General features: G+C 35.1%; 1 protein-coding gene and 1 non-coding gene across 5 annotated transcripts in view; both read left to right on the forward strand.

Moving 5' to 3' along the window:
* EPHA5 (EPH receptor A5) overlaps positions 1-25,372 on the forward strand; it is a 368,735-nt gene that overhangs the window by 290,479 nt on the left and 52,884 nt on the right. For 2 of the 4 annotated variants that reach the window (XM_062199261.1, XM_062199262.1), the window contains exon 9: positions 21,207-21,272. The exons of the other annotated variants lie outside the window; for them this stretch is intronic. In XM_062199261.1, coding sequence (XP_062055245.1) covers positions 21,207-21,272 — 66 coding nt within the window. The remainder of the gene's footprint in view (positions 1-21,206; positions 21,273-25,372) is intronic. 4 annotated transcript variants of the gene reach the window in all.
* On the forward strand, positions 24,261-24,419 carry LOC133766144 (U1 spliceosomal RNA). The gene has a single exon (XR_009866692.1). It is a non-coding gene; the product is annotated as a U1 spliceosomal RNA (small nuclear RNA).

The raw sequence follows: 25,372 nt of genomic DNA on the forward strand, positions 1-25,372 counted from the left end.
CTTGATCTCTGTAGTTTTATATTCAATCTGTAGATACTGATACCAGTATCCCCTTGCTGTTTGAACATTGTTAAATTGGCCACTGCCTAGTCTGACCACTCCAGCCTGACTCTGCTTTCTGGAAGATAAGTGGATTTCTCCAATCTTGTCATAAAAAACTGTGCAGTTGAAAGGATAGCAAATTCAACCCCCTACCCCATCCCCAGGGCCACCACCACCACCAAAAACAAAAACAAACAAACAAAAAAACAAAAACAAAAACCTGAGGCTTAAATATTTTTACAAGAAAATTTTTTTGCAAGAAATTTTCCCTGCTTCATTTTTATATTCTTGAACTTAAGGGGACATTTGTTATATGATAGAAATATAATTGGCTATTGTGTTTTACTCTATGAACAAATTACTTGATGATTGCAATAGATGTACCTGTTTACTCAAAACCTAAATGACAGGATTCTTGAAAGACTTTCCCATCTCACTGGATGCAATGAACATTGCAGTTTTTGACTGGATCTTGTGTTTCCGGCACTATTGGACCGAGATTGCTGTGACTCAGCGCAGTTATGATTTGTCAAAGAAGAAGAATGCTAAGTGAAAAAAATAGCCAAAATCTAAACAAATTTGGGAAACTATGAGTTCTACCATATTATAGAATAAAAGACAGTCCGAAGAATGATGTAAGAAGTTGAATTCTGTGTGATCCTCTCTCCTTTCTGTTCCAAAATATGATCCACATACATAAAATGTTATGACACTTGGACAATTTTTCTCACCTTGAGCTTTCCCTCTTTCATCGCTTTTCTTCTTCTGATTATTATATTGTAAACCAACTATTTACTTCTAGGTAATGTCTTTTAATTAAAAATAATTTGACTTATCTGTACATTATAACCTTACTTTACTTTTATATATAGTAAAACATTAATATGACTTGTATATAACAATGATTGGTAATTTCTGACGTTATTTGGACCAAAGAGAAAACATATCTTCTAGACTCATATTCATTGGCAATTTATATTTTTATTTAGACCAGAAGAAAAAGAATTGCAAGTTCTTGCATACTTGTATCCATTTTAAAGAAAAAAATAATCTAGTTTTAAAATGATAAAATTCATTCAAGGAAAAAAAAAAGAAATCAATATAGAGATTTTATAATTCTTTTTTTGCGGCTTCAGTTGATTATGTAGAAGTCTTTCTACCTACACATAGTTTAAAATGGCATAGATAAATATCAATCTTGAAACAAAATGACTTGTTTTTAAAAATGGCAAAGTGGCTGTCTGTTTGAAAGGTTTTCACTATTACATAGCATTTTCTGCAGGGTTCAAACTCTCGTCTCACTACTTTTTTCCCATTTATCTTTAAATGATTTTTCTGTGGGATTACAAAACAATTGATATGCCCTCAGCAAACCATGAACTAATTATCTTAGGATGAATATAAGTTAAACCCTTTCACATGGCTGGCTTATTGTAATGGCTCTTTAATCTTTTTCTTTTGTCAATGAAGACATTGGTCACTGATAATTTTCTTGTATCATAATTTTGTGATAGAAACAACTTTATAGATATAAATTCTTTAAGCCATTGCTCTTTCATCTCCAAGCTCTTCCAGGTAATGTCTGAGAAAGTGTTTGTGCCCTTTCCTGTCTTTGAGCTTCCTTTAATGAAGTGGAGGTTTTCCCCCTTTGTGTTCACATTTGAACCTTATGGCCTAAATTTGAATGTTAAGTACTGGGTACTTCTTAGTCTAAAATAAAGCTCAAAATTATGGGCTTCAGTGGTATAGAAAATACAAAGCAAATCATCTTTTAGTATACAGAATTTATTTCTTATTTGATTCTTCCTCAATATCAACGTATTGAGAATAACCACTACTTATAATATTTTCTTTTTGATTGCTCATTTATTTCATATTTCATGAATTTAATTATATTTCAAGAAAATTCCAGAGCTTTCTTTTATTTCGAATTAATCCCACATATTTATGAAAAGAAAAATGATACACACTGCTACCTATATTGCTATATTGCACATGTTCTTGCATATAAACACCAAAAAAGGTAAAGCTTCTTGCCAACTGTGAAATTAGAAGTAAAAAAAAAAAAACAGAAAAAAAACTCCTTAGGAGAATGAATGATTCCTTTATGCTGCATGGCCTTGAATGTGACTTTAAGGCTATTATTCATTTGTGACTTTCTTGCTATGATATTCTTGAGATGATAAATTTAGTCTAAGGGGTAGCTTAAGACCTCAAGAAATTATTGTTTTCCGGGCAAAATGTCTTCCTTTGTATGCCCTGGTCATTTTGAAATCCTGTGCCAGGGCATAGAACTACTAAATCCTATTTCCCTGGCTCTCCATTAAATAACTGAACTTGATCCATTTGAAAAAGTCTCATAGTTTGCAGAGGCAAAAATTCTTCAGTAGTCAGTAGATACTCTATTTGGAAGCTAGCCTGTCAACATTAAGATACTAAGACCATGTCAGAAGCTTAGAGAAACAAACAGACTCATAAAATACTTCTTTATGTGTTTTTGTTACTTGAAAAATCACATTAAAATTTAGTCTTTTTGTAATTATTTTCAAGTTCCCTGAAGAGTAAAACAGGTTGTAAATGACAGCTTCTGCATAATCATCCATTATAAAGATTTACTAAGCCCCTTTGCATGTAAAATCAAGGTAAGTCTCATTCATGGAAGACAAAAAAAAATATCAATATCCTTTGCTCCAGATGTTTTCAGCCTTGTTTTTGAGGCCTAAAACGGGGATGAAGTGAAGAATTTACGGTAAAACTGGAATCACTCTTTTCATGGTAAATTTTCTCATTTGTACCAATGTGATGTTCTATTCATTACTTCTAGAAATATCTGCGTTCTTATTACATGCCTGTCCCAGTTCCTGTGTTAACAAAAGCAATGGCTTAAGAGTGAAATCCTTAGGATATAAAATGTCTTCTTCAAGCTCATTGGGAGCCAAATAAAATAATTACGCAACTGTTTTGAATGCAACTGTTTAATTTAGGCGAAGGCCAAAACTCTGCCTACAACTGGCATCAGTACACCATAATTTCTCAAAGGAGTGCTTTTCAATGGGTCTGAAATGTTCTAAAGCCTTCAGAGAAGCCACTTTGCCTGATGCAAGTAACATGGTTATTACATTATAATTACATATTGCCCTGTTGCTAGTCCTTCCATGGGCTTCCTAAGCAGTATCTCACAATAATACCATATCTCAGTGCCAGTTTTATATTCAATCTGTAGATTGACCAGTATCCCCTTGCTGTTTGAACATTGTTAAACTGGCCACTGCCTAGGACATTGGCACCGACTCTTCCTGTTGCCCAAAGCTCAGTGACCCTGGAGAGAGGCATGGCTTTCTCCTCACTTCGTTCAGTTCTGTGCTCAGTGACATCCTCTCAAGTGCACTTACTCAACTTATGACCCATGCTTCCTTCCTGTGCATGGCAGATCTGTCTTCTCCTCTTGTGTTGCTGTTCCATAGCACTTGTCTGTGTCTTTTATTGACTTTGACCTTTCATTTCTGCAGGAGTATAAGTCACAGAACAGTAGGGAGGAGATTTTTATCCCCGCTCTTCACTTGGAAAAGTGTCTAGAAGATAGATTATTGTACACAACTAGTCAGTGAGGAACTGGGTCTTGAACCCTGCTCTGACTTTAGGGTGGGTTCTTGGTCTTCACTATATAATTTCCCCAGAATATTTGACATTCAAATTTTGAAATATTGTATACAAAGCCTCTGTTTCTCTACTGTTAAAAATAGTAGTACTAACATTTAAAATTTTTCCAAACTGATCAGTAATAGGATTAAATGTCAATTAGAAATTAATGTCAATGTAATTATGCTAACGTAAACTAAAAAGTACATTGAATCTTAATGGTTTTCCCTTCACCTGTTACTAGAATATTATAGTTGGCAAATTGCATTTATTATAAAATCACACAAAATCCAAATATCCCTAGATCTAGTAGCAGTCCTGATTTTGTGAAGGCTGGTTAGTGTCACCTCTGTGAACCCTTAACATTTTACTCTCCCACTGAAGTGCTTTTATTTGATCATTTAATATGTTGTCTGCCTTTAGAGATACGTGTTTGGCTTGAATACACATATAGTTATGAAGAGTCCCAGGACATGTCCACTGTATGACTGAAGGAGCAGATCTGGAGGTCAAGAGTTTTGAAGATGTAGTTCAAACTGCCTTTCCAGCAATACTGCTGTGTGATTTGTTTTGTTTTGTTTTGTTTTGTTTTTGTAGAATTCTTTGGTTGCAAATGGTAAAAGCCAGATTCAAAGTAGCTTAATCCAAAAGAGATAGATCAAGTAACTGAAAGGTTCCAAATATTTAAAAAAAAATCCAAAGTGTAGGTGCTGATAGTTCGACCTGTTAAAATGATATCTGCTGTGCCATTTGAGACACATGACTTAAGAATGCTGTGGCACAAATACAGTGACATCATTGGGTCGAGTCCTGGAACTAATGAAGTTATTCTCCCTTGGGAGAGTTTCCAGCCAAAGAAACTGAGAAAGAATGGCCATGAGGTAACAGGAGACTGCACAGCTATGAATCTACCTATGGGAGAACAGCCACTGCATTGAACCCAGCTCTGATATGATGCTCTGCACTGTCAGAGCTCACATAGCACAGGGTCTCACAGAAATTTGGCACCCAGCACTGTGACCTTAACTAAAGTTGAAGAGATGGAAAAGTTACATTTTAAGGCCCAACACAGTAGGAGCTGGCACGTGAACCTGAAGATAAGGTCAGTATCACAAAAACTCCAGGAATCAAGGGAAGAAAGAAGATCTCACTGTGCACTTTTACTCATATCCAACATTGTCACAGAAGAAGCTTCCAACCATTTCTCAAAATTGAAGCCTTATGCGTATGTCAAGACCTGCATCATCCATTTTATCATACAGCCTTCCTCCATTCCTTTGCCCAAGCATTTTCATCTTCCACTGAAGACTTTGAACAATATATCAGCATAACTCATGGAGTTTAACACTTGAAACCACATAGTATAGGATGTAGCATACATATTTTCTGTCTTCTTCCTGCCAGTAAGTATTTAGAAGATAAAGACTCGTGTGGCTCTCACACATAATGTAACGGAATGAATACCTCATAAATTATGGAACTAAAGATGAGCAGTGCATCAATCTCCATTTGAAATTCCTTGTCCATTTATCCATATTCATATTGATAGTTTAGAAGATTAAACATGTTAGCAGTTCTAACAGAAGCATAATAGAACGCCCAACCCATAAATATGCATTCTCTAAATAAAACAGTTTTTGGTGCTGTCACAAAATAAATGCAGTGATTTTCAAGAAGTATTGCATAGCAGTTAAGAAATCTTCATTGACTTAACACTGTGCTTTATTTGACGTGTAGACCTGCTTATGCCGATGTTGTGACGTACCTGGTATATGAAGCAGGAATATCTTTTATATGTAGTAATGTAGATGTGCAAGGGAAATTCAAAAAGTTCATGGAAAGTATGTTTAAAATATATTTATTTTTATACAAAACAAATATTTTCCAGTAATATGTATTTTTCCTAAGCTTTCTGGTGTTTCCCTCCTAATTTTCTGCAGGTTGGGAGTGTCATGGATCCATTGATGTATTTGTCATCTTTAATATAACTAGGATAATACAGTTTCTCTTTTTATAAGTAAAAAGTTATGAACATATTTTACTCTGATGCTTTTATTTTTAAATGATAGACCAATATTTCTGATTGCACATCTAATCAAGAGCTCATTAAATCTCAGCACTTTATGAATTAACAATAGATGTGATTTTATAAAACAATAATAAATCCAGACATGTGTATTGGGTTAGTATCTGAGGTTTGTAATCCCTTATTTTTCTCGTGATTACATATTTTTTCTTCAAAGACTCTGAATCAAAAATAATTATAGAGCATATCATAATTTATTAATGACTGAAAAATGGAGATCAGATCAGAGTAATGCCAGGAATACTAGGAGCATAGCAATAACTAACTTCCCAGTGTGGGAAGTCAGTTGTCCTAGGAAACTGAGCCTAAAAGGCTTACCATCTCGATTGTTCAACACTATTGAATATCCCAGCTGAAGCTTCTCACAGAGGAAGCATGGAAATCAGTATAACTCTCAGGTAGTTTCACTGAGGAAAACCTTTCAAAAGTAAAACTTTCTGGTCCCCGAGACAAAAGGCTCATATTGATTGGCAGCAATGCAAATTATTCTAGTAAAGAATGTGGACACTCTTAGATTTCAGCTAATAGGAAGCAAAGGGCAGGTCAAAAGCCTAACCACAAGAACAAAATGCACTTTTTCTCCTAAGTTCCATTTGCTCAAAGCTCCATTTCTGTACGAATGTGATCCCCACCTGAAATCGAGAGCAGCTGGTGTGTTCAGAAGATCCAGGGCTCTGGGGAAGACCTTGCTGGTTTCTGGGAATTTCACCACATCTTTCAGAGTCGACAATAATGCAGGCTCTCACAGGAACCCGATACCTGACTCTACAATGAAAATCAATAGCACTGTCCTATGTCAAAGGATAGAACATCTATTCAACAACAACAACAAAAAAATCAGTTAATTTTCTGAGCCATGTTAGGAGTATACTCATTGCTGAGAAATGAAGCAAAATGTCCCAAATGATTTTCATTGCCAGCTGAAAGTCATATGTATTCAAGATCTGTGCTCTGAAAGACCTATATGAACCAGAAAAAAAAAAAAAAAAGATAAGCTTCTAACAACTCGTTCTTGAAAAGTTGAATTCTTATTATGGCAGTGGAAGGAGTGACTTCAGGTACATCTGATGACTGTGATACTAACAGTAGCATAATAATTCCCAGTAATCTTGCTTACCAAAATTCTTTTACCAGGTTTCACTCCTTGTTTCTTTTGGTACTTCTTAATCCTCTGACTTTTGAATTTCACAGAGTATCAACTCTTGTATTTCAGATCTTTGACATATGTTTGCTTTCACTAGTTGATACACATTCCATATCTTGTTGCCATAAGTATTACAGATAACCTCAGTTGGTTTTAGTTGTGGTTTGGTGACTCTTTCAGGGTTGTTGTTTTTGTCAATGAGCTGTTTTCTCTTTGTAAGGTTAAGGTTTGGTTTTGGGAACCCTATATCCATTATTTGTTCAGTTCCTGTATATATTATATGAAGGTCAATCATCTAGTAGCAAAAGGGGAAATATAGAAACATCTCAGAATAACACTTTATTGTACTCGTGGGCCCTAGAAAGAGGAGGTATGACACCCTATATAGACAGGGTAAAACACTGGATTTATGTCTGGAGACAAAAGACGGGAGTGAGAGGAAAGTCAGAACCAGGACCTAAATTGTGGTTTCTGTGGTAAATGCAAGGCAGAGCAGGGCAAATGGTTTAGGATTGACTCATTCTGATAAGCCAGGGCAGGGATGATTAAGGCAGAGAAAGTATTGCCTACTGAGGGTACAGATTGGATGGGAGAGGTATGGTTCTGGATGGGTTAGTTTTATAATCTAAGGCATTTAACATGATAATCCTTCTGCTACATCTAAGAATTGACTAGCTCCTTAGAAGAGCATTCTATGTAGCCAGAATGCTTGTTGAGATTTTGAAATTTCTTATTATGGATAAAATAAAAATATATAAATGCTATAATTGAGAGATAAGACATATTGTTATGATGTTGCTATGGTTTGAATAGACTATGGCTTCCAAACTCATGCTTAGAACCATTACTAATGATACTAGTGTGGAAAATTTGTCCAATATGGGTATTTAGGAGGTGCGCCCACTGGAAGGTCTTTAGTCCTCTGGGAGCATGCGTGCTTTCCTAAGGGAATTAGTGTGAGATGGCCACTCATAAAAGCTGAGTTGGAACCAGTCTCTTCTCTCCTTCCTGGTTTGCAATGTGATTATTCCTCCAATGTCATGCCATTGCCATCTACGACTTTTACTGGTTACCAGCCAGTAGGGCTACCCAGTCTTGTTCTTGAACTTCCAAAATCATGTGAAATAAACTTTTTCCTTTATTTATAAGAAGCCTCTTTCAGATATTTCATTATGGTAGCAAAAAAACTAGTGCAGACATTATTTTTTCCATCAGCTACTCACAGGTCTACTTTCTGTCCTAAAACTAAGAATGTACCAAGTTCGCAAGATGGCGCCTCCCTCAGGCCAGGAAAGCTTTCTTTCTCATACATTTTCTTGTGCTGTGTTCAGACAAACTTTATAATTTCTTTTAGTGTTCCTTCAAATTGACCATTGAAGTAGATTCAAGCACTACGCTGTACCACACAAACAACATGTACACACCCCTGAAAATTCTCCATCCCTCTGTATTAGGGGTGCTAGTGTTATTCTGACATCAGCAGGCCTATTTCATTTGATTTTCCTGAAGCAAATTTAATAGCGTTTGTTAAGACTGATTCTATCCTTAAATGATTTATAGGTTTTACCAACATTAAAATATAAAAAAAATCTGTTATCTATGTTCAGTTTAAAGTCATGTAGCTTTGGTTGTTTTTCAACTCAATTGTTTGATACACTCACTGTTTAATATATAGTAATAAATGTACACTGATACCTATTGTAAAATATGAATGCTCATATTACACATTAAATATTTAATAAATTCACATATTATATATCAGACTGTAAATGGTACTCATACAACTATAGAACCAAGAGTCAAAGAAGAATCTTTAAAACTTCTAATAATGTAGGATGAGTTGAATATTGCATCTACCAATGTTAATTTTCCTGAATATGCTGGAATCTCACTATAAGCCCTTAGACCTAATATTGTTTATGAAAAGGTCAAATATGCCGCAGCTGTAATACTACAGTTTTAAGGATTTTGAATTCAATATAACTATCTAGTTAGAGAGATTAAAATACAGTTATTCTGACTTTCTTAATTTGCTGCAATTTCAGTAAATACCGTAGGTTCTGTTTTACTCAGAAAACTTTTAAGATGAAAGTTAGCTATTGAAATGACTAATCTATCTTGTCATGAAAAAGGTGAACTTAAATCTAACAAGGCTTCATCAAATAAGCATGAATTCAGTATTCACATGCTAGGTGATGCTGAAGATTGTACTCTTGTGAAAAATATTTTGGAAAGAAAAATATTTGAGAAACCAGAAGTCGACATTTGTTATCACTTGCATGGTTTGTAACACACAGGGCCCTCTTGATTTTTATGTCCATATCTGCTTTTTTCTTACCTAGTCCTGTTCCACCTGTTTCAATTGTATCTATAGTGGTCTTCTGGATTCACATCTTCTCTAGTAATCATTAACTACAACACTACAAACAAGGACGGACCCTGTATATGATGGTGGTCTCATATGAAGCTGAAAAATCCCCAATGTTTTATTTTTACAGTACCTTTTTGGTTTATATATACAAATATATATATACATATATATATAATAATTATTATAATTGCCTTTGGTATTCAGGACAATGGATGCTATACAGGTTTGTGGCCTAGAAGCAATGGATTTGACCAAAAAGCCTAGGTGTTCAGTAGGCTCCACCATCTAGCTTTGTCTAAGTACATACTAGAGTGTTTGCACAATGATGAAATTTATCAGGGACACATTTTTCAGAACATATCACCATCATTAACTAGGCTCATGACTATAAATTGGAAAATGTGTTTCCAGTTCTGGTTTCTCCACTTCTAATCTGGCTTCCTGCTAATGCACCTAGGAAGACACTGGAAGATGGCCCAAGTACTTGGGCTCCTGCCACCCATATGAGAGACTAGGATGGAGTTCCTGGTTCTGGCTTGGCCTGGTCCAGACCTAGCTGTTGTGGCCATTTGGAGAGTGAACCAACAAATGAATGATATTCTCTCCCTCCCTCCCTCCCTCTCCTTCCGTCCTTCCCTCCCTCCCTCTGTCTCTCTCTCTCTCCTTTCTACTTCATTCTCACTCAGCCTTTCAAACAAATACATAACAAACAACAACAACAAAAACCTAAAAGCTGGCCTTCTCTAGAGTCTAAACAATTTGTAATTCATTATTCCAAAGTTGTGCTCTTGTGTATTATCATGCTGCAAGTCCAAGAGGGAAATGGAGACTTTTTAATTCCAAGTGAATTATCTATTTTACCATCCATTATGCTTCTGCTTGAACTTCAGGGCTTCTGAATGTTCAACCAAAAAATTGAAATGAGAAGGAAGCCCTGCTGACATTTCACATACCTGAATGGGGCCTGTACAGTTTAACTCATTAGATCTCATCAGGACCCAAAGTCAGGGTCCCGACTTCCTCCAGTGTCTTCAAGCCTGTGAAAACCCTACTCTGATTAGAGGATTCAGATAACCCAGGTTGGAAATCTCTGAGGGGGATCCTAGGACACCACTGGTCCTGAAGTGAAAATTGTTGTTTTGCTTCCATCCGCCTACCCAGTCATTGCAACACAGTTGTACCGATTGCACAATCCAAGGATAGCTGGATTCCAACCTCTCCTTGGATGTCAGATTATCGGTCACTCCCTGATGTTGCCAGGTACTCTTTCTGCTCCCTGATCCTGTAAGTTTCCCTTTTCTGTATATTTCAGTGTGTGTTTTACATTGCATTTCACAAAGTTGGCATGATTAAGTTGATTGATCTGACTTCTTTCTAGCTGCTCTTTTCTTTAGGCTAGTGTTTTGGTTAAAAATCATAAAGAACATATAAGACAAAATGTACAAAGAAAAGTCATGCAAATATGAATGACAATCACTACTAATACTTTGTCATATTTAAGTTGTTTTATATTTAAAATTGAGTCCATAATATGGTTTGGTTCCTCTTTTCATTTCATTTAACATTATCACATAAAATATACCTGAGTAATGGAAAATAGTTTAAGAACAAATACTTTCTTACATGTTTTTCTCATTTAGTTTTCTGGGGTTGTTTTGGAAAGGATTTGTGTTTTCTTTGTTACTATTTCTGTCTTTAATGTCTTTAAACATTAGAATATGGTCATCTAGTTTACAGTTAGGTAAACTGATACAATTATTTTAAGATTGTTGATACATGTTGACAAACAGCTGTTAAATCTTTATACTAGTATATTTATATTCAAGATTTAATAGGTTCATTCATATATAAGGGAAAGTATAGTAATTAGCAATTTTATTACCTACTTTGTAAACTGCATATACAGTCTCTTTAACTATAGGCTAGGGGGATTTTAGTCCTTGATATAGTAAAGATGTATTATTGGGAGGGTCAAATCTTGTCTCCAGAATAATATTTTGCATAATAAAATAGTAATTATGTTTGGGAATTTGAGTTTATATTTTTCACAAATTTATGCAAGTGTGCAGTATTTTATCACTGAGCCCCTAAAACTCAAATAAAGGTATTCATAGATATTTTTGTCTCCAAATGGGCTATCAAAGGTATCCTGTTAGTTTGTCTAGCTTGTAGCAGTATCATATGAGTTTAAATATTGTAATGTTGAAATATTTATTCATGTTTGATCAGGTGAATTCTTGTTGGGGATCATAAATAATTAGAATTGTAAATATTTCATTTGAGCATTTTGTACACAATATATTTTTACACGTGTTTATGTATAAAGCAGCTTAATCCATAATTAACCAGTTATACAATAGATGTGTAAATGTATGGATTAGTTCCAATTTATCATCATCATCACAATATTTACTCTTAAACATTTATAATTACTAAAGTATGTTATTTGGTACTAGTAATCGATACTTACAGAAAACAGAGCATGCTTATGTGGAATATGAATAGTTTGACATGAAAATGTAACATCTAGCTTCATTTTAACTCATTATCATATATTCAGTTATCTTAACACTTTTATGTTGACCCAAAAATACATACATACATTGGGTTTTGGTAATTTCAATATGCTTTCACAATTACTTTTATTACTTGAAAGTGAAATAATTGTTGAAAACTTAGTCCTTTTGATTTTTTTCCACCTTAAATATTTATTGCTGGTAGATGTGCTTCAACTACAGAAAAATACTGACTTCATCATGAAAGAATTTAAAAAATAAGGAATTACATGATTGGCTTGTTTCTTTGACTTATTTTCATCTTCTTTGGAACTCACTCATATTTTAATCAATACTGTTTTTTTATTAAAACAAATGAGCTTTTAAAACCCATGTTATCATCAAAGCCTTGCTATTAGTCTTACTTTTTTTAAGCTGGCGAAATTAGCATCAAATTTTTGCAACTTTATCTGCTGGAACATTTTCTCTCTACTTTTCTCAAAATAAATAACCTGAAATAGCTGTGCACACTGCAGGTGCGTCATTAAGGTCACGTGCTCTTCTCCAAGTGGTCTCAGAGAGAGACCTAATTCAGATGTGAAGTGAGGGGGAGGGAGAAGTTCAATGGAAGAAGCTTCTAGTAACTTTAGGCTTCTAGTTAGAAGGTAATTGATGTCTGCTTAGCATAGGCAGCAGCATGCTGGAAACAGAATCCCAAGATTCAGACAGAACTAAGATGGTGGTTGATTGCACAAATAAATCTTTGGCTTTTCCCTTCACTGATGAAGTAAAGCTGTCTTCTGTGGAAATAAACTGAAGCCACCAAGATGAAAACAAATTTGTGCTATAATTTTCCAGAGCTTGCAGTAGAAGGGAGTCAGCCAACATCTCTTGAATTTGGCAGAGATTTAAAAGCAGGCTGGATAGGGTGAAAGCTCTGTGATGGAAAAAAAGGGAAGGCTCTGTGTATGGCCTGATTGGAGCTTGCTGGCATGGTGAAGCTGGAAGTGGGCCAGCTGGAATCAGAGCATCCCGGGGGATTCAGCTCCCTTTGGTTGGTCCTAATTTTGAAGTGTGGACAAGAACGAGGGAAGCTGGCAGTTAGTAAGTCTTGACTACTTGGTCCAGTGATTACATGGGTCGTGGGTTGGCTTCCTGAACTGGTTGCTATAGATTGTGGCTATTTGGAGAGAATTGAGAACAAATTAATGTGAGGATATAAGATACGATTATTCATGCCAGAGTGAGTATAGAAATATTGTTACAGAAATGATTGATTTGAGCTGTGTGCACCTTGAGGATGAAGACAGACGTTACCTGAGAGGTTTGAGAGGACAATGGAGGAGGCACATAGGCACGGATGCACACAGCGTGTCCAATAACCTGCCACTCCTTAGCCCAGCCCGCAGGCTTTCCACAGCCTTACTGAGGATCCTTAGGCTCATCACCCGTTGTTTCCTGCCTGGTTGATGGTATGTACTTTCTCATATACAAATATGCCTCCAGTGAAAATAAGTAAGATTTTCTTAATATTTGGCCTTTTTAATTTTTGTGGTGGTAGTAGTGGTAATTTTTTTTTCAAGAGAAAGTTAAGATTCCTATGGGAAGGCATATGTCTTTCTGACCTATTATTTTTGCCACAATCTCATGTCCAGGCTTGTATTAATTTCAGAAAATTGTATAGGATAGCAAAGAAAAAAATCATGTCTTTCTTTAATTTCTTTAGAATTGTCCCTGATTGTGTGTGTATGTATACATGTGTGTAATTTCAGCTCCTTTTCATGGGTTACCTAACGAAGGATCTGCATCTTGATAGATGACGTTTGTCGATTTCCTCATTGTGCAGGCATAAAAGAGTGCATTTATACAAATCTGTGTGGTTTATAGCTTACTTCACATCTGGGCTGTGTAATCCATACCCTCATATGTTCTGTCATTAACCAAAATGTCAGTATGAGGAGCATCACTATATTACATACACGTTATATTAAATGTAGTATAGCTCTGATATAATCTAGCTCTAAAACAGGTCACAGAGAATGATATTGTATTTCAAATATTCACCACTTCTTCAAGATTCTGTCCTTGCAAGTCTGGGCAGAAAATTGGATTTTGCTTTTACATGAATTTAAGTCTATGGTCCAATAGCTCAGAAGTGCAAAATGGGGATGTTGAATATCGATAATTTTAGCTATTGTTTGAGATTTTATGACTCCTAGAAAATCCAAGTACCAAGTATTGAAATATAGAACAAAAAAGAACAGAATAATTTTAAAGATCACTAAACTTAAAGTTAAAATAAATCTTTAAAGTGTTAAGGGGAACAATTGTGATTTAAATTAATAGGAGATACAATGAAGTTTAGTTACTTTGCAAAACCAGTTGTCATTTGTAGATAATACAAATTAGCATTGTAAACAAATTATGTGATGATTATTTAAAGTACTTACTAGAGAACAAATTGTTTTTAAGCACCTACAGGCACTTTAGAAGTTTTTATTAGCATGCAGATCATTTATATGCTAATTACAAACCTTTCCCTTTTCATTCATTAAGTAAATTCCCCTAAGACTGTTGTAAGACATATCACTCAATACAGTAAGTATTCATTGAGTATATATTGAATCTGTAGTTTTTAGCTTGAAGAGAATTTAGAAAATAAGAGCTTTTGAAAAATAGTGATGTTTGGGTCCCGAGATCAAACTGTTCTTACCTAATTGCAAAAAGGTAAGGACCGGACATTGTTTTTAATTTGTTTGTTGTTTACAAGCTCCCTTGCAGAATCTAATCTGTATCCAGCTTTTGAACAACTATATTATATGGAAGTAGAAACTTCTTAATACATGATTTCTCCATTCTTAAAGAATAGGTAGCACATAGATTCTCAGTCAATATTTGCTTATAGAGACAATAATTGTGTCTACAAAATGTTTACAAAAGGTGGTTAATATTTCATAAAATTTGTTTTGAGTTCAATTATATGCTGGAATAAGCAAATTGTAGTTAAAGGGTTCAATAACATTTGCTTGCTACATCAATCCCTTTACATTGTGGCATTCATGAGAGAAGAAGCTAATGTGTTGTAAGCATGCCTGGCCCATTGCAATGAAGGAACAAGGAAGGTACTGAGAACTATCATTAAAGTATAGATTGGGGAAAAAGCAATTGCTTCGCAGTCTAAAAATATTTCACCTTGTCTTCTTTTTTCTTTCATTTAGTTTGATATTTTTAGGTCCTAGTAGTTATTTTCCACAAAAGAAATTAGGAGAGATTTTGATCCCAACATTAAAGTGAGTATTTGATTGTGACTTTGTCCTTAAAACATTAAGTGGGAAACTTAGTAGAATTCTGGTTTCTTTGTTTTATAAATTCTTGAAGCATGTGTAGTTTACCTCAGTTATTTATATGATTTATTGTCTATTTTAAATATGCATTTAAATAATATAACAGAAGGCCCAGCGTTGTATCATTGTGTGTAAAGCCAGTGCCTACAAAGCAAGTATCCCATATGGGCACCAGTTTCCAGCCAGCTCCCTACTAATGGCCTAGGAAAAGCAGCTGAAGATGGCTGAAGTACCTAGGCCCCTGCCACTTAAGTGAGAGAGCTGGAAGAATCTTCTGGCTCCTGACTTCAGCCTGGTCCAGTGCTAACCATTGCGGGCCTCTAGGGAGAGAACCAACAGATGGAAAAACTCTCTCTCTCCCACTCTGAGTCTCTGACTTTCAAAATAAATAAATAAATCTTAAAAATATCTATATATAGTAGAGTTTGGGACATTGAATATTATGAAGCTATCCATCTTTTAATGCTTTAGAAAATTTTACTACTAAGGGCTAGAATTATATAAAAGATTGCTTTACAGTTTTAGCCTTACATCATCAGGAAATCAGCTGTAAATTTTAGAAGGGCTTGAAGTTCACAGAATATGGGAGATCTCTGTCTCTGTCTCTCTCCCCCTCTCTGTCTCTCTAAATAAGTAACAAATAAATACTTTTTGTAAAGATTGATTTATGTTTTTGAGAGGCAGACTCATGGACAGAAAGGAAAGATGGAGATAAAAATCTTCCACCCACTGTTCACTTCCCAAATGGTCCCAACGGCAGGAGCTAGGCCCATCCAAAGCCAGGAGTCAGGAGTTTCTTCTGGGTTTCACAGTGGGCACAGGGACCACAGCCTTCCTAGGCCATCAGCAAAGAGCTGGGTCGGAAGAGGAACAGCTGGGACACAATCCAATGACCATATGGATGCCAGTGCCACAAGCGGAGGCTTAGCCCAGTACACCACAGCACAAGCCCCAGTTAGTAAATGCTTTTTAAAGGATGCTGGTCTATTTGGATCCTGATGAGGGCTGTCCTGGCCTGCAGACAGTTGCTTTCTTCTGATCTGCATAATCAAAAAGGGACAAGGGCTCTCTTGGTTCTGTTGGATAGGGAGCCCTGATTTCCTTGCTGGAGGCTAAGCCTCACAACCTAATCACCTGTAATACCACTGTAGAGGTCAGGATGTCAACATGGGATTTTATAGAGATGTGGACATTCTGGACGTGGCAGCAGAGCATCATGGGATACCTCAAGAAATGTATAAAACAGTTAACATTGTGCGTGTTAATGACAGTGGACAGTTTCCCCAGTTTCCCATGTTGTGAATGTTAATTACACATTTTAATTAGTTTTATCACTTTAAAACTGGAAAATGGTGAAAGTGCATTGCAGAGACCATCACAGTTGGAATTGTTTCTTATTTTATTGTTGTACTCAAATTCTGAAGTGAAATGGCCTAACAAATTAAAAACGAAACTAAAAGTATTCCCATAATTCTATTTCATGTAGCACTACAACACAGTAGATCTCAGAGGTTTGTTATGTTTGTTCAATCATTTTATTTCTTTTCACACTCAGTTTTATCTGATTTAAGGAGGTTAATACTATAGTGTATTTCTTCCCATCCCCCTACGCATAGGTAACTTCTACATTTATTTTATACCAAAAAATTAGTATCTCATTGCTTCATCGACTCCACAAATGTTTTTCTTTCCTGTATTCATTTACTATGTTGTTTTTTCACTTCCTTTAAAATCTTTGTCCAGCCTCATGTGTATTATTTTCATCCCACTCTTTGCCCTAAGGTGGTAATGTCAGTTAAAAACTTTTAAGTGCTGTGATCCCAGAACAGCACAGAGAATTTTATGTGCGTTATTAAGCCATTCTTCAAAGCAACTTTTTGTGGTATAGTGTTATTACCTCATTTTCATCAATGACTGTTCAACCCAAAGCTATACATAGTAGTATATACATAGTAGTGAATACATCCAGGCCTACTCCTAGTTTGACTACAGACCTCATATTCTTCACTGCTTTTATAGCATCATGATGTTCTTTGGTAGATTTTACCATACAGATGCCTCTCAATTTAACATGGTCGTAAAGCAAGCATAGGCTGAATATATTGTTAGTTTGAAAATGCACTGAGCAGATCTAAGCTGCTAAATACTGAAGCTCAGAGACACAGAATAGTGTTGGGGGCTTCCCCTGGTAGCCAGAGGGCAGTGTGGCAGCTGCATTCCCACTGCTTCATTTCCACCAGCCCGGAAAAAGATCATCCTTTAACGTCTGAAGGATCTGTCCTGATTGTGTACTGCTTTCTCACTCTTATGAAGTGGAACTATTGCTGAACTATGAAAAGTCAGGGCTCATATGTGTTGTTTTCTAAAGGATCTGTCCCATCTGCCCTGTGTGAGGGCATTGGCTCAATGAGAACCATCATTCCTGGTTATTTCAATTTAAAACCAGTAAACAAAGTAATCTTATAGTCTCACCTCCCCCATTATTTAAAAATAACGGGAAAATATTTTCTGAGTATTTGTTTTTGTGAAATTACTCTTCCTGCCTTTATTTCATTTATCTATGAGTATGTTAGTGTTTTTCTTATCCACTTGTCTGATCTCTTGTTTAAGAATTTAAGTCATCATTTATCCATGGGCTGTGGTCTTGCTTCCCTGATCTGCTACCTTTGAGAATTTTTCCCCTGGAGGTATGATGGCCTTGCTTGGTGGAGGGAGGTTATCTCTTACAGTGACACTATATACATATATTGATCACCTTGCAGTAAGCTCTAGCTAAAGTAATTTCATTCAAATCTACACCAGGTCTGGAAAGCTTCTGTTATCATATTTTTATCTTCTGAAGGACACGTTGAAATACCCTGTTAAAACAAAGACCAACAGTGTTTGATTATAAGCCAGGAAGTGCTTACCTATTTTAAACTTGGATAATAATGATCTTGTAATAGCTTCATGCAGTTACTTACGGAGTTCCAGGTGCTAAAAACTGATGGGAATGCAAATGTACCCCACTTTGAACTGTAGTTCACAGAAATTAAATTGGTTGCTATTTCTAGCACATTTTGGTTTCTATTTCTAAATTATCTCCAAGAGTTGTAAGGATTTTCAGCCTGCACTTATCTGAGAATTGATTGATTGAGGAAAAACTATGCCTTATACCATCTGGTGCTGAGATGTTACTGTTACAGTGTTCTCTGAGTTTATTCCAGAAAACTTGTTTAGGGAGTTGTTAATCCACTTCAGATGTTTCTAGAAAAGGGACTTCAGTTTGAATTTTCTCAGTCACATATTAATCCATAGCGTGCTCTGATCTCTTAAAATCTTAGAAAACATATTTTGTAGAAAGTTATTTTTAATTACATTCACTATTTATATGAATTGAAGTGAATATACTTATTCAGTTATATTATAAATAAGATTAGTTAGGAGGTAATATCACATGAGTCATGAAAAAAATTCTGTCCAGAGAATGAGATTCTATTTTGTAATATTGATTATAATGTTACTGAGAGTAACAGCAACCGCTTTTTACCCAAAATGTTTGATGTGTAAGACTCTGATCAAAGTGAAATATACATATTCTCTCACTGTATTTCCACAAAGCTGTGCTATAAGATCCATTGTTATCACCACTCTACAGCTGTCACCCTAGACACAGAAGAGTTCACTGAGTTACCCAAGGCAGTTTATTCAGGCTGTCTAAGACAAGCCAAAGAAAATCTGATGTCAATAAAAAAAATCTAAAACAATGATTAAGAAAATTTTGGAGAAGAGGTGTTTGATTTTACATGTATCAAGATTTTTGAATGAATTTTATTGAAAATGTTAAGTAGAATTCTAATGATAGGTAAGGTGATTTAGTTTTTCTTAATGCTTTCTTCAGGATTAAAATGTGGATTTGATGTTACAGTGAATCGCATGTGAGTGTGTGTGTGTGTACTAATTGGTAAGACACAGGTCTCACTAATTTTTTTTTTTTTTAATTTGAGAGAACTGAAAAAAATGTTCTGTTTTCTTTGGAGTCATTAATGGGTCTCTTGAGTATGCAGGTCCGACAGAGTATTAGACAAATCCTTTTAGGGAATGGCCAGAGAGCAATGAGCATGCTCCCCAGCACAGTCCTGTATACGTTTGTAAACTATGCACACTCTCATCTACAAGGATGGTTTGACTGCGTGAGCAGACATCATCATCTTTTCTCACTAAAGTCCAATTGAATAACGCTCATCAACAATCAAACATTATTTATTATTTATTGAGTTGGAACTGTGCTGTTTGAAATGAACATATGTATGCAAAGTTCCTGTGTCAGATATCAGTACATTGAGGTAATTGTGCTATTACTAGCAGTTACAGTGAAACATTGGCCACTTAACAAGTGTCATTCATCACATGCTTAAATTGTGACAGAAAGAAGAAAGATCAAGGAGTCATCCTCATTTCAAGAAACTAATAGTACAAGAAAGGAGGGTACAGTTCCTTGGTAGGGCCAGAGAGCTACTGCCTCGGGCTCTCCAGGCAGTTCAGTCTCTGTCACAGCTGCTTCACTGAACCACAGTGGCACTCAAGAGTCCGAGCAAGAAGAAGGGGCCTGGCTGTGTTCCAATGAGATTGCATTTTACAAATGGTGGCTGGGTTTATCCTGTGGGCTGTGGTTTTCCTAACCTTGATCTGAGTGCTGTGCTAAGAATGAAGCAATAGGAAAATGAACTCATGTAGGAGTATAGAAAATCTTAAAGACATTAATGAGATAAGTGTAAATACAAAGAAATATAACAAGAGGTCCAAAATATTCCACCGATGCTTAATGTAGTCTTTGAGTATTTTAATGTTTTGATATACAGTAACTGCAACTTCCAGTATTTCTATGGGGAAAATAATTATCATAGTTTTAAAAGTATATTTTAATAGTCAAATTCAAAATAATTGTCCTAGTACCCATTTGTTTATTAATATTCCATTGAGTGACAGCCAAATCTGAATTCATATTACTAAAAATTGAGACATTGTGAGTGTTACAAAAATATTTATGGAACAATGTTTTCTTTTGAAAAAGACCCATTTGAGTTTGACTTGGAAATATTGTCTGCCTGCATCAGTTTGGGTATTTAAATTTTATTGTATTTTCCAAAACATAGTAGATACATTTCCAGTAATTCAAGCCCCAGATAGATTTTAAACAAAAGCCAAGACATAGTATTTGGTATCATAACTGAGTTCACATTACAGTTCTCTTGAAATCATTGTAAATGTTATTCAGAAAAAATGCTTTAGAGCAAATGCATTGAAGCACTAAATAACTTCTTCACTATATTCTGCCAGCTAGTTATGTGGTTTCTATCAATAAGGTGCATTTTATTAAATAAGTTACTTTGTATTTTCTGGATTATTTTTGCTATAAATATATGGAAAAGTTTAAGGAGTCTCAAATGTTGCAATATCCAGAAAAATACCTGTAATATAAAGTTTGCTTTCTCTTAATGTGACAAATAGGTCTGAAAATACATATTTGGAAATGCAGTTTTAAAATGTGAAAATGAAAATTTATATCAGGAGCCTTCCAGAAGTGATTGGAGAAATCACACAAGCATAACATTTTCAATTGACGTGATAAAGTCAATACCACTGACCTACGAAATCAGTGTACCTAATGAGGAAGGCTTCATTGTTACTCTAAACTTGTAGGCTACATGCAAAACATGTATTTAGAGGGCTGCATAGAATGTCTTCCAATGCAAATTTTGAGGGAATTTTTGAGGGAAGATATATATTTAAATGGCCTTACCTCCTTCTTTGTATGTCTTTATTAATTATATACAATGAATTAAAATATAGTAGCTCATTATATTTCCTACTAAGTAATCACTTTAAGTGAAATGAAAACTGCTTAGAACAGCTCTACTTTTTTTAATCTGTAAAATGCTTCTTAATTTGAAAGGTAATGTGGAAAATATTTGATTGCATGCATTTAGGGATTTTTGCTTTTGGAAAGCAAAGCAGACACCTGCATAAATTCTTAGTGTCTTGATTCTGTCTTCCAGGGGTTGGGATCTCTTCCTTATCTTGGGCTCTCTTGTTTGCTTTTCAGTTGCTGCGAATGTGGCTGTGGAAGGGCTTCTTCCCTGTGCGCTGTTGCCCATCCAAGCCTAATATGGTTAGTGTTCCCTCCCTCTTTCACTCCTCTGTGCTGTCCACCTCTGTGTATCGCCGCCAGCGTTCCTTTGCTTTCTCCATTTGTGTACATTCTTAACAGTTAGTACACGCGTACACCCTAACAGTGAGAAGAAGATGGTGAAACTGGTCCCCAGATGTGAAGCCCGACAAGTGACGTCACAGCGGATTATTCCAAATAAAATACTGTACATAACAGCACATCATCCTGATGTCAAGCTTTCATACCTCTCTTCTGAGGCTTTTAGCATGTTTCTGACGGAAAGCCAGGACATTGCAAGATTATAACATGTGTTCCACATTTAACATGTCGCTGTTTTTGTTGTTCCATTAGTAAAAACCATATCATTCATGGAAATAAAGTGCTACTTCTGTCAAGATGAAATCACGTTTTCCATCTTCAAGAACATGCAATGACCATAATGTGACTGCAATCAGCTATTGTCATAATTATCGTGGCTGTATATGGCATTGGGGAAGGAAACTATGTGCAATTTAAAATATTTTACCTTATTTTATTGTCTGAACTATTGTTGATGGTAGGAGGGATATTCCTAATTTGATACTAGTAAAGTAAAAAAAAAATAGCACATTTTTGGAATCATTGGTTAAATGAGATAGTCACAATTATTTATGAAGACAAACCCTAAATATATAATAGTATAGCCTGGAATGTAAAACTCAGACGAGAACTCTATTCACAGATTTAGAGGAACTCCTACATAATGGTGAACCTCCCTGTAAAAATTAAATACTTCACATAATTACTTTGTAGATTAAGGGTCCTAACTCCTTGCACTATTGGAATGAGTTGTCATTCATTGTCAAGCTTTACAAAGAAAAGATAAAATACAAGATGCATTTTAGAGAATTATTGCATTTTCTAGATGCATTATAAGTTGTGACTTGTATTGTCTAGGCATAAATTTTGTTGATTAAATAAAGTGTGTGAATGTGTGTAGGTGTGAAAAAAAGGTGTGTGTGAACGCATCACTCAAGTGCACATGAGAGAAAGGGTGGAATGCATACCAGTAACCTCTTGAGAACAAGAGAGAGTAAACAAGCACAGACTGATATAAATCAGAGATCTTTCTCTCAAGCTTTTGCAAATTTCATATTTGTAAAAACTTAAAGCTAATATAAAAGTATCAACTTATCTCAAAATAATTAACTCGTCTGGGAAATTCTTAGAAGCATGGAGCTTCAGTGACAGAGCAAATAAAAACTGAAATGTGGCTGTGGCTAAAATATTAAATGGCTTTGTATTGTGATCTTTTCTATACTGTACTATGAAAAACTAAAAAAAAAATGGTCGCTGAATTGCCTATTCTGCTTCAGTTTCAAATACTGTTGTTTTAAGAGATAAATTCTTATTGAAGCAAAATAGGCAAAATTTATCATCTTAGGAAAAAAAAAAAGATTGACATCTATGTCTACCCAGAACAAAACTCAAAAGTACCTCAATGGCTGTGTGAATGTGTATGAGTCCTTGACTTAGGAAATTGAAGACTAAATTTAGCTAGATTGATATGCTTTTACTTTTAATAGTAATACCTTTTTTCCACTGCGTAGTTGGCTTCACAACAAACAACTACTATTTGGAGGTTTATATAGTAAAAGGTGAAACTGTTCCTTCACAGAGAGTTCATCAGGAAACTGAAGATAAAAACCTTCTTTCTAATATCTTTCTTTGAATAATTCTAGGACTTATGGAGGCATATGTGTGGGTGCATGTAACTGAGTGTGGGTGTACATGTATGTGTGTGTGCAAAATAAAATTTAGTCACAGATGCATTTAGGAACTCAATAAAAGACAACAATCTTCATGGAAAGACTTATGGACCAGCTAGAAACTTTTCTTAATGCAATCGTAAACAAAAACAAAAACAAAAACAAAACCTTTAATTTTGCATATATAAATTAGACAATAAAATATTGTTTAAGATTATTACTTTGGAAGAATGAAAGTTACAAATGTTTTGATTGCTGTTTGCTGAACTTCTGTTTTACAATTTCAAGTCACAACATTGTTTCAGTATGTTTGGCTTTAGTTTAGATTATAGCATTAGAGATAAAAAAAAAAAAACTTTACCTAATAGAAATCAAGTATTGAGAAGAACCATCTTTCTTCTATAATCAGTAAAATCCTAAGAAATATGAAGTCTTGTTCCTAATTTTGCATGTGAAACCATACTAGCATTTGTTGATTACTATATAAATAATTTTCAGGGAACACTGTCAGCAGCATTCATGAGCAGACAGTTTGATTTTGATTATAAGAATCTCATTGTTTTCATTTATTGGAATATCACTCATGAATATATGTTTGATTCATTTTTGACCTTAACGGTAACATAACTCATACACATTAAAAACTTTTGGTACATATGTTGGCTTTTAGAAATACCTCGAGATACCGTATGGAAATCTAGGTTCCAATGAACATTATTTGAAATCCACTGATCGAGACCCTTGATTCTACAGCTGGCTAAATGAAAACCTCTGTCTGGCTCAGTGGTTCTGATATTCAGTCTGTCATGTTTCCCACCAGTAAGCAACATTTTTATTATTTTTAAAATATATAATTCTCCATTTATGAAATGAAAATTGTGATCACACATTGCCAACTTTGATCCTTCTACCTCAAGTTATTTTTCGTCCCTATAGTTTCTTGCTTTGTTGTGGCATCCATAAACATGGTGTTAATTTTCCAGTCTCCCTGCTTTGACTGAAACCTATACAGTGATGGACACTTTTCTGTAATATTTCTGAATAAATTTCAGCATCCTGTCTCTAAGATTACCCCTGTTTTTTACAGAGGTGTCTTTTATCAGTCGTCACTGCCTTTATGCCATTGCAGCTGGCTTGAGACCCTAATCATTGTTTCACTACTGAAAGAAAATATATGTTTTTGCTATTGAACAGTGTTGAGTTGACTTTTTAAATGGAAATAAGATGTATAATTTCTAGAATATTGCCCCCAGAGACACCATGGTCACGCAGGTGGTTTTCCCAGGGCGAGGCTCTCCCATTGCACTGCGGGAGTGCTGACCCCTGCGATTTCCCCAAATGTGGGAAACTCGACTGCATAATTTGTGGTAGTGGGGGACTGCATTCGCGCTCTCCCCTGGAAAAAAAATATTGCCCCCAGTTATCCCTGAGTATTTACTTAAATTTATGTTTACAGAAACCAATACATACACTTATATGTATAATACAATTATAAGTCCATATGAAGTATCCCAGAGTCCTGGTAGCCATTTCTTATATTAATCATATGTCAGATTGTTTCCCTCATTCACCTGTTTTCATGCTTTCCAGTGTTTTCATTTCATTTATTCCTTCTTCAGAGGTGTCCAAATGACAGGGGGAAGGGAGTTCACTATTTTGAATGTAGAAATATTAAATTCTTAGTTTGTTCACTTCTGTGATATTTAGAAAATCAAGTTCATTTTTAAATAAATTTTCTTACGATTTATTTATGACTAGAGAAATAAGCAGAACTATAACTCTTGTTATAATATATATTTTAAAATTTCTCTTCAGAGATGTAAAGCAAAAAACAATTTCTCTGACCAAAAGGAGTATTAGTGATGTTAAAATTATTATCTTAATTTTATTAAACTGTCTTGTTTATAGCATCTTGAAATTTTAAGTGAGTTGCTTTTTATTTCCACACATACTTTGCAGTCATTATTCACTCAGCATTACAAGGTGTTCACCAGGATTTATGTGGAACATTCTTACCTTTTGTACAGCAGGACAGGTGCATAAAGGATAGAAATTAGACACTTGTAACAATTTTAGACCCCCATTTTAAAGCAGATGTGAGGGTTGATTGAAATGCAGGGTATATTAAATTCTAATGGAAGGTATGCTATGTAAAATATAACTGTGAACTATTCCAAAGTCCTATTGTTAAATAATATTGGGAAACTCACATGATAGGAGATATTAAGTGAGCCTGCTCTGACTGAAAAATCCAGTGGAGGCACCCATATAATAGCTCATAATTAATAGGAAATTACACATTTCAGCACTAGAACAAAACTAGTTGAAAACAAGGAGAGCTTATAATCATAT

Source organism: Lepus europaeus, chromosome 8 (assembly GCF_033115175.1).
Source record: "Lepus europaeus isolate LE1 chromosome 8, mLepTim1.pri, whole genome shotgun sequence".
NCBI lineage: Eukaryota > Metazoa > Chordata > Mammalia > Lagomorpha > Leporidae > Lepus > Lepus europaeus.